Below are 10,021 nucleotides of genomic sequence, written 5' to 3'. Positions count from 1 at the left end.
GCGGAGACGACGCTTGACGCGGAGGCGAGCGTGCGGCGAGGTGGCGGAGCTGGCGAGTTCCGGCAACGAGGCGGCGGGGTCGCGGCCTCCGGCGAGGTCCGGGTGGCCGGCGGGAGGCGCGATGGCGGCGGCAAGGCTGCAGGCCGCGGTGGGCGAGCGGCGGCGGTGGCGCGCGGGATCGCGCGGGCCGGATCTGGGCCCCGCGGGCCGCACGGTGGTGGGAGGCGGCGCGGACAGGTGGCGCGCCGTGATAGGGCAAGGACGGCGGCGGAGCTGACGTGGCGGGCTGTGAGTGGCCGGACGGCGTGGCTGCGGGGCGGTGGACACGTCCGGCCACCGGGCGGAAATGTCCGGCGGCGCGAGGAGGAAGAGGACTAGGGTTTGTACTGCGAAATTTCGGGGGGGAGGGGTCACAAATATATAGGTAGAGGGAGCTAGGAGAGTCCAAATGAGGTGCGGTTTTCGGCCACGCGATCGTGATCGAACGGCCGAGAGGATGGAGGGGGTTTGGAAGGGTTTTGGGCCACTTTGTAGGGGTGTTGGGCTGCAACACACACGAGGCCTTTAAGGGTCCCCGGTTAACCGTTGGAGTATCAAACGAACTCCAAATGGCACAAAACTTGACATGAGGTCTACCGGTAGTGAACCAAGGCCGCTTGGCAAATCTCGGTCCAATCCGAAAACGTTCAACACCCGCACACAAAAAGAGGCAAAAGGAGGGCGCCGGAGGACATAGGAGTGTCGGATTGCAAAATGGATAGCGGGGAAAATGCTTGGATGCATAAGACGAACATGTATGCAAATGTGATGCACATGATGACATGATATGAAATGCATGACACACAAACAAATGACAAGGCAACAACAGCGAATAACTGGAAGACACCTGGCGCAACGGTCTCGGGACGTTTCATCCTACTAGGACTCCCAAGTCCTAATAGGATTCCCTTTCCTTTCGGAGTAGGAAAGAAGGAAAGGAGGGAGAGGGGGAAGGAAAGGGGGGCCACACCCCCACCCCTTGTCCAATTCAGTTTGGGCAGGGGGAGGTGTGCGCCACCTCGTGGTCATTCTTCCCTCTCCACACTAAAGCCCAATAAGGCCCATTAACTTCCCCCGGCGAATTCCTGTAACTCTCCAGTACTCCGAAAAATACCCGAATCACTCGGAACCATTCTGATGTCCGAATATAGCCTTCCAATATATCGATCTTTACCTCTTGACCATTTTGAGACTCCTCGTCATGTCCGTGATGTCATCCGAGACTCCGAGTAAACTTCGGTTCATCAAATCACATAACTCATAATACAAATCGTCATCGAACGTTAAGCGTGCGGACCCTACGGGTTCGAGAACTATGTAGACATGACCGAGACACATCTCCTGTCAATAACCAATAACGGAACCTGGATGCTCATATTGGTTCCTACATATTCTACGAAGATCTTTATTTGTCAAACCGCATAACAACATACATTGTTCCCTTTGTCATCGGTACATTATTTGCCCGAGATTCAATCGTCGGTATCCTCATACCTAGTTCAATCTCGTTACCGGCAAGTCTCTTTACTCGTTCCGTAATGCATCATCCCGTAACTAACTCATTAGTCACATTGCTTGCAAGGCTTATAGTGATGTGCATTATCGAGAGGGCCCAAAGATACCTCTTCGATACACGGAGTGACAAATCCTAATATCGATGTATGCCAACTCAACAAACACCATCGGAGACACCTGTAGAGCATCTTTATAATCACCCAGTTACCTTGTGATGTTTGATAGTACACAAGGTGTTTCTCCGGTATCCGGGAGTTGCATAATCTCTTAGTTAGAGGAACATGTATAAGTCATCAATAAAAGCAATAGCAATAAAACTAAACGATCATTATGCTAAGCTAACGGATGGGTCTTGTGCATCACATCATTCTCCTAATTATGTGATCTCGTTCATCAAATGACAACACATGTCTATGGTTAGGAAACTTAACCATCTTTAATTAACGAGCTAGTCAAGTAGAGGCATACTAGGGACACTTTGTTTTGTCTATGTATTCACACATGTATCAAGTTTCCGGTTAATACAATTTTAGCATGAATAACAAACATTTATCATGATATAAGGAAATATAAATAACAACTTTATTATTGCCGCTAGGGCGTATTTCCTTCATGGATCTCAATATGTAGCATAATGAAATTTGGTGTGAATCTGTGAAAAACTGCTACCGTGGCAATGTTTTTGATATGCTGAAATTGCTGCCATGTTAGTGAATTGAGCTGCTATCGCAGCTGCTATTATCGCGCCATGTGGCATGCTCTGAGTGGAGGATACCGGTTTAGTGAAGAAGCATTCTGAGCCGTTGGATTAAGTCGCAATGGATGGCTGATGTTCTTTTGAAACTAGGGTTCGAATCAGTGGGGTATTCCTCACCAGAACAGAGGAGACGACGATGGGCCTGATCGGCGATGATGTTACTCCTAATGGCCATAGGTGATCGATGAAGATGCTGGAAGACAAGGAGGTTCATGGGGAGTCCTTTGGTGTCCTCAGGGAGTTCCGGTGTGTCCTGTAGAGACGATGGTGGGCGAATGAACATGCGGCGGCGATGGTATGCTCTGGCGAGATTGGTTTAGCTGGGGAGCTCAATTTGGTGCGATCCTGGGCAAAATCAAAGGGGGTAGAGGTGCATGAGGTATCTGCGAATACATAGAAAGTCTCGGCGAGGAACGAGGCTTACCGAGGCGGGAGAATTTCACGTCGGCACTACTCAGGACGGCGGAGCTCACTGGGGTTGCTTCGCTCGATTTCGAGCTCTGACCCGTGAGGCAAGGCAGGGTATCGGAAGAAGAGAGCGAGGGGGTCCCGGGGTGGTCCATACGCATGAGAACCTCGTGGGGATCGGAGAGATCGGGCGCGGCTGTGAGAAACGCACAGAGCGGTGGCGTACACGACCAGGAGATCGGATAGAGGTAGGAGAAGGTGAGTGGGGCCTACGCGTCATAGACAGACGAGGAGTAGAGAGACAGATAGCCGGGGGATGATGCTGACGTCACGCTGACGTGCGTGCGAGGCTGCTGGCTGCGCTATGCTGAAGTGGGCCAGCCTGCTAGCTGCTGCTGCGCTGTAATGTGGGTGAGCGAGGTTTAGGCTTTAGTCCAGTTTCTTTTACAGAAATGATTTTGGCTCAAAAAAATCCAATCATTTTATAAAAAAGACCAGGACACTCACAAAAACAAATTGTGTTACATACAACATAGTGGACATTTTCCAGTCCAAAATACTTATATAGAGTACCGATTATATTTTTATAAACTTTATGTTTGCACTTATAAAATGTTCCATAAAATAATTTTGAACTCTGACAAATACAAATATCATTTGAAACATATCAAACTCTTTTAACATTGAAGGAGTCATATATTTCCTTCTCTCATAGAATTTATTTTTGAGTTAGAATTGTTATAAATATTGAAATCCAAATGGGTGAATATTCAATTATTCAACAATAGTATTCTTTGAGGAAGTCCTGTCATCCTCTCTCATATTTTGAATTGGAAACATTATGAATATTCTCAAAGTTCAAAATAAGCTTGAAAGGAATATTCGGGAAGTCATGTTATTCCCTCTCATTTTAAATATTCATTCAACTCAAAAGTTTCAAATCCTAGTCAAAATGAACTAACAACAAGCAACCCAAGCATGTTTTTATTTAATCCTATTTAAATAATTAACATTCCAAAATTTATAATTTTGGGATGTTACAAATCTACCACCCTTAAAATGAATCTCGTCCTCGAGATTCGGAGAGGCTAGAAAGAAAAGGTTAGGTTTGGTATTCTCCTTGAATATCCATTGTTTATCCGAGAGTGTGGAGTACTACCACCCTTAGAATAAAAGTCACTGATCTTTAGAAATCTTACTCCTTCGATGAAATCCTTCACACATGTCTTGCACTCCTTCGAAATTCTGAATCCCTTATCAAAAGAGCAGTCTTCCATATACTGAAACTTCATGGCTCACAGGTCTTGTGCCGATACTAAACAAATATCGATACTCTCATGGTGGTCATCAAGAATACTTCTATGGTGGTTCCTGCAGAAAATGGTCTTGGTTCATCCTCACCGTTACAACCTACTATTGGCAGCGGCGGCCTTCTACAAGGGTCAAATGGCATACCATTCTATGGTTTAAGGCTTAACATCGTCGTGTATCTACTATAGGTAAGTCACTCTAGATTTACCATGCCACATAGCAAGAGTGAATAATAAGAGTAAGCCGGTATGGTGATCAAGCCATTCCACACTCAAATCATTACCTTGTATATGGTTTAGCAAATCTCGCATTCTAACACTCAGGCATCCTCACAAACATTGCAAAATTTTCTATTTTCACGAACTAGGTTCGGATAATTCCATTGGTTCTGCATGCGAGACTGAACTACTATAAAACATGTACTGATGAACTATAGCTTCCTCCAGGTTTCTTCCTTCAGCAAGATTGTGCTTGCTTCTTGGCGGTCCTGGCGCATGTGGTTTAGCTTGAACTCATCCCTAGGTTGCATCCATCTTCACTCCATTCTCGGGATTTGCAAGCAATGTAGTAACTCCTTTTGCGCGGGTCTTAGGTTTAGGGGGAATAATAGATTGTAGAGGGAGACAGATATACCCATACAAGCATCACAATAGTTTTGAAAATAAGTTTTGATGTGCGCTGTTAGTAAAACAGACACAATGACAGCTCACAAAATGCGTCTAACGATATACGCATATAAAAATCTTGTATCTTCAAGGTCTTCAATGTAGGTAGCTCCTTTCGTGCATCAACGAAGAAATCGTCATAACACCATCTTTTCATAGCTTGCTCTTCTTGAATCTTCAAGCATAATAAATAGGTAGGGGTCTATAACAACGCAAACTTATTCTACTCGCAAAATGAATCACAGCGCACATCACACAACATCAATCAATAAAAAACACAAAAGTCACACGAAGCAAGCAAAACCTATAGGTAAGGTCATATCCACAAGAGATATGATCTCGTCATACTATGCATGAATCATTTATCGAAGTGGTGGTCTGAATCTAAGATTTTCCTTGATCATCTAAATTAACCATGAAGATCATCTAGAAATCTAAAAGTTAGTCTTTCTTGAGTCACACAAAAATACTTCTTTCTTGAATTCCTTCTCTCCTCATTATAGCATTGCTTCCCAAGCATTACATCCTCAGTGACAGGGCCAAATGGGGTTACTATAAGATGGCCAACTACTTTAAGGCAAGGTGAGAAGTTTAGAATATGAATGGTAGATGAGAAATACAAGTATGATAGTAAGTGATCAAGAAGTGATAAAACAATTTCCGATGGCTTTTCCTAGTCCATTCTAAGGGCTACGACCTACAGTCAACATGGGCTCTAATACCATCTGTAACAACCCGAACCTGATAAGATTCGATGTCTTTGTGCTCACAGTGCTAGGCGGCGATAGAGATCTTGGAATATACATCAAGTCTTCGAGAGAGGCTGTCTTGATCACACCTCCTGCGGATGGCCTCTGGAGTCCATCTTGATGATGAATGAAGGCTCGTCGGCCGAACACGAGGAGAATGGGCCGACTGGGTTATGTAATGACCGAACCTGATAAGATTCGATGTCTTTGTGCTCACTGTGCTAGTCCCTAGATCAATAGCTAGCACACACAGTACAAGATGTAATATCAAGAATAAACCACATGTCATAATATTACATCGTAGATCCAGAATTCAATATAATACATACCTGCATAGCACAAGCTAGCATACACACAAAATGCAGCAAAAATGCAAATAAAATCACCATGAAGTCCATCAACACCACAGGAAAATGTCGAGTATGGACATGGTAACCCTACATCATATCACTCACTCGTCGTATAAAATCTGCAATATGAAACATTGCAGCCACGAAGGGTTAATACTTTGAATGTATTGGCAAGTCACATAGGAAATTATATAACAGACCTAACTCTATTTGCAAGGTATATCAAGAGGATAATGTAGTGGTTGTTTTGTAGAAAGCTAATTTTCCCTGATAACTACATAATATAATAGTCAAATTTTATTTTGTCTTGCTACAATTAAATACATATGATTGAATTGGGAAATCCAATACCAACCTATCCCAATTATTAAGTTTTCCACTCAATTTTATTAAGGTATCATCTGTCAAGATCATCCAACAACTGTAATGGCATAGTGGCTCAAAATTAGCCCATAACCGGGGCACGACTATCATGATTAGTTTTAATACTCTTCAGATTTTAGTACGCTTTACCCACTGGACCCAATCCGAAGATTGAGACGAAGTCTTTCAGAAGAGGTTCCCTTAAACACCCGACGGCCACATTCCACCTACATAAGCTACATCTGTCGACATTGTCTAGGCAAGGGTTCCAACAACTCATCAATTAAGCCAGAGCCCATATAGCTAGTGGCCGCACATGGAAGCTGCTACTCACTAAGTCTGTTTGATCTTTTGAACCTGGGCGACATTCCACTTAGGGTGCACTCTTATGGGCGCATGGCCTTAGAAATGGTGCAAGACGCCATGATGCCTTCCCTCAACACCAAGCAATACCACTTCCGCCCAGAGGTGAATTAAATCCTTAATTACTACCCATTTAGTTATATATATATATATATAATCCTCACATAATCTCGATGAATACACGAACCAGTCCCCGTCTACATAGCATAGCAAGAATACACTACCACGGTCTACAATAAGGCCATACTAAGCTGAAACTCGGTAGCAATAATATGTGACCACAAATATTCCTACACATGCATAATATGGTATTGTGATATAGAACTACATGCATAAAAATAGGATAAAGGATGATCAAGGTGTAACTTGCCTGTAAGTTTGATGAAGATCGTCGTACTCACAATTCCTGATAATTCTACTCGTCACGCTCCGAGCAATCTATCATAAACGAAAGAACTCAAATCGATAACCATGCCATATATAAGAACCAAAGAACAACAAAACAAATATGGCAAGGTTGGGAAACATCAATATATATATAGGCTTGACATATAATATAGATTTAAAGTATAATATAGGGTCTAGCGGTAAGATAAGGTGACAGGTAAAGAAATGAACTCAAAAGAGTCAATGAACAACGGATATTGCTTTATACTCTTATATTTGATATAATATGAATCGGAGTCAAAGTGATGGGAAAACAACATAGAAGTGGTGTAACAGGTTGCATAAGACATACGAGTACATTTGGGGAAAGAATTAATTGAAAAGAAATACTACAAGACAAGTTATAGCGAATGAAGTTTGAAATGAATTTGAATTCCAGACAAATCAAAAATATTTGAATTTTGAGTATACAGAATATGATCTGCAAGTATTTATATGCAAAAAGAATCAATTGAATAGGTGTCATGGTTCACCCGATACGATCAAATAAAGTTATAGATTCAAATTTGAAGAGTTTAAAAGTTGAAACTAATGATACTATTGGATTGTCATGATCAATAGTAACACATAGGAAAAATAATTAGTGCATTCGGACGTGTGGATCTCAATATATAGCATAATGAAATTTGGTGTGAATCTATGAAAAACTGCTACCGTGGCAACATTTTTGATTTGCTGAAATTGCTGCCATGGCAGCGAATTGAGCTACTATTGTGGCTGCTATTATCGCGCCGTGTGGCATGCTCTAAGTGGGGGATATTGGTTCAGTGAAGAAGCATTCTGAGTCGTTGGATTAAGTCGCAATGGACGGTTGATGTTCTTTTGAATCTAGGGTTTGGATCAGTGGGGTATTCCTCACTGGAATAGAGGAGACGCGATGGCCCTGATCGGCGACGGCGTTGCTCCCGATGGCCGTAGGAGATCGGTGAAGATGCTGGAAGACTAGGAGGTTCATGGGGAGGCCTTTGGTGTCCTCGGGGAGTTCCGGTGCATCCTGTAGCGACGATGGTGGGCGGATGAACATGCAACGGTGATGGTATGCTCCGGCGAGATTTGTTTTGCTGGGGAGGTCGATTTGGTGCGGTCCTGGGCAAAACCAAAGGGGGAATAGGTGCATGAGGTCTCTGCGAATACATAGAAAGTCTCGGCGAGGAACAAGGCTTACCGAGGCGGGAGAATTTCACGTCGGCGCTGCTTAGGATGGCGGAGCTCACCGGGGTTGCTACGCTCGATATCGAGCTCTGTCCCGCGAGGCGAGGCAGGGAATCGGAAGAGCAGAACGAGGGTGTCCCGGGGTGGTGCATAAGCGTGAGTATCGCGTGGGGATCGGAGAGATCGGGCGCGGCTGTGAGATACTCCCTCCGTCCTAAAAGGGAAGCTTGTCCCAAGCTTGTTCAAATGGATGTATCTAGCACTAACTTCATGCTAGATATATCCATTTGAGGGACATGTTTTTTTGGATGGAGGGAGTACGCACGGAGCGGTGGCGTACGCGAGCAGGAGATTGGATAGAGGTAGGAGAAGGTGAGTGGGGCCTATGCGTCATATACAAAGGAGGAGTAGAGAGGCAGACAAGTGGGGGACAATGCTGACATCACGTTGACGCGCGTGCGAGGCTGCTCGCTGCACTGCGCTGAAGTGGGCCGGCCTACTAGCTGCTGCTGCGCTGTAATGCGCACGAGCGAGGTTTAGGCTTTAGTCCATTTGCTTTTACATAAATGATTTTGGCTCAAAAAATAATAATAATCCAATCATTTTATAAAAAACACCAGGACACTCACCAAAAAAAATATTGTTACATTTCAGTCCAAAATACTTATATAGAATACCGATTATATTTTTATAAACTTTATTTTTGTAGTTATAAAATGTTCCATAAAATAATTTTGAACTCCGACAAAGACAAATATCATTTAAAACATATCCAACTCTTTTAACATTGAAGGAGTCATATTTTCTTCTCTCATAGTATTTATTTTTGATTTAGAATTGTTTTAAATATTCAAATCCAAATGGGTGTATATTCAATTATTCACCAATAGTATTCTTTGATGAAGTCATGTCATCCTCTCTCATATTTTGAAGTGGAAACATTATGAATATTCTCAAAGTTCAAAATAAGGCCGAAAGGAATATTCGGGAAGTCATGTTATTCCCTCTCATTTTAAATATTCATTCAACTCAAAAGTTTCAAATCCTAGTCAAAATGAACTAACAACAAGCAACCCAAGCATATTTTTATTTAATCCTATTTAAATAAGTAACATTCCAGAATTTATAATTTTGGGATGTTATACGTTCGTACCCCCTTATCTAGGATACTATCAGTAGCCCTCGAACTGGTTTCTACATTGAGGATGATCTGATGAGAACCTCGGATCCGGAGTCCCTGGCTTGACAGGCGAGTTCCTCCTTGTAATTTTAGAACCACCCCTTCAAGGGAGCGATGCCAACTGAAGCCCGGCCGAACCTATCCCCTCTGCCCGAAGAGATTGGGTAGGTTAGCCTTGAAGGCCAAGCACCTCGCACTACAAAAAAATACACTTCCGTGATGATACGTGTTTTTCATAGTAGGTCACGTTTTCTATCATGCATGTACATCCATGACGATTTTATGACAGAATCAAGATAGCCATACCTGTGGTGTCGTAGAAGTGTTCCAAGACATTACCAAAATTATCATCACGGAAGTTCCACTTCCATGACGATAAATCACACGTCACAAAAGTGCTTTCGTCAAGGGTGACCGACACGTGGCATCCACCGTAACGGGTCACCGCTAAGCTAACGGGTTCCAGTTTGGATTCGATAACTCGTTAACAGCTGAGACCAATGAGGATTTTCCACATGTAAAATTATCACTGGCTATAGCAACCACGTGTCAGCACCCGAAAAGGACAGATGTCAACCGCCGAATGGACATGAGGCGCATATTATACATCGACGTGTGGCAAGGCTGAACAACAGCCCACTTAGGTTAAAAATGCTGGCTAGTCAAAATTAGTGGGCTGGCCCATTAACGGCCTGCTTGCAGATGGCCCATTCTTAGTTAAG

At 43.4% G+C, this 10,021-nt stretch overlaps 1 protein-coding gene and 1 long non-coding RNA gene across 3 annotated transcripts; both read right to left on the bottom strand.

Annotated features, from left to right (window-relative positions):
- Positions 1–2,122: 2,122 nt before the first annotated feature.
- LOC119359385 lies at positions 2,123–2,944 on the bottom strand. Its single transcript, XR_005172503.1, has 2 exons — positions 2,736–2,944; positions 2,123–2,656 (listed from the first exon to the last, which is right to left on the bottom strand). It is a non-coding gene; the product is annotated as an uncharacterized LOC119359385 (long non-coding RNA).
- Positions 2,945–5,165: 2,221 nt separating this feature from the next.
- Positions 5,166–8,464, bottom strand: LOC119354620. 2 transcript variants are annotated; one of them, XR_005171129.1, is made up of 5 exons: positions 8,133–8,464; positions 7,827–8,053; positions 6,891–6,958; positions 5,774–5,913; positions 5,166–5,684 (listed from the first exon to the last, which is right to left on the bottom strand). XR_005171129.1 is itself a non-coding variant. In XM_037621344.1 (4 exons), the coding sequence occupies exons 1-4, from the start codon at positions 8,269–8,271 to the stop codon at positions 5,892–5,894; spliced, it is 456 nt and encodes a 151-aa protein (XP_037477241.1). In that variant the 5' UTR covers positions 8,272–8,464; the 3' UTR covers positions 5,710–5,891. The 2 variants fall into 2 exon arrangements, 1 of the variants encoding a protein (XP_037477241.1); XM_037621344.1 differs by lacking the exon at positions 5,166–5,684 and having other exon boundaries at positions 5,710–5,913.
- Positions 8,465–10,021: the final 1,557 nt, after the last annotated feature.

The sequence above is a fragment of the Triticum dicoccoides genome, chromosome 2A (genome assembly GCF_002162155.2).
Source record: "Triticum dicoccoides isolate Atlit2015 ecotype Zavitan chromosome 2A, WEW_v2.0, whole genome shotgun sequence".
Classification (NCBI taxonomy): domain Eukaryota; kingdom Viridiplantae; phylum Streptophyta; class Magnoliopsida; order Poales; family Poaceae; genus Triticum; species Triticum dicoccoides.
Note: the sequence above shows the minus strand (reverse complement) of the source record. Positions and strands in the feature narration are given on the sequence as shown.

Coding starts and splice junctions, on each gene's coding strand:
- LOC119354620 (XM_037621344.1), bottom strand. CDS start 8,271: ATGCACCACCCCGGGACACCCTCGTTCTGCTCTTCCGATTCCCTGCCT. Junction 8,054..8,132: donor CGTGAAATTCTCCCGCCTCG/GTAAGCCTTGTT, acceptor GGTTTTGCCCAG/GACCGCACCAAATCGACCTC. Junction 5,914..6,890: donor GATCTTCATCAAACTTACAG/GCAAGTTACACC, acceptor TTCATATTGCAG/ATTTTATACGACGAGTGAGT.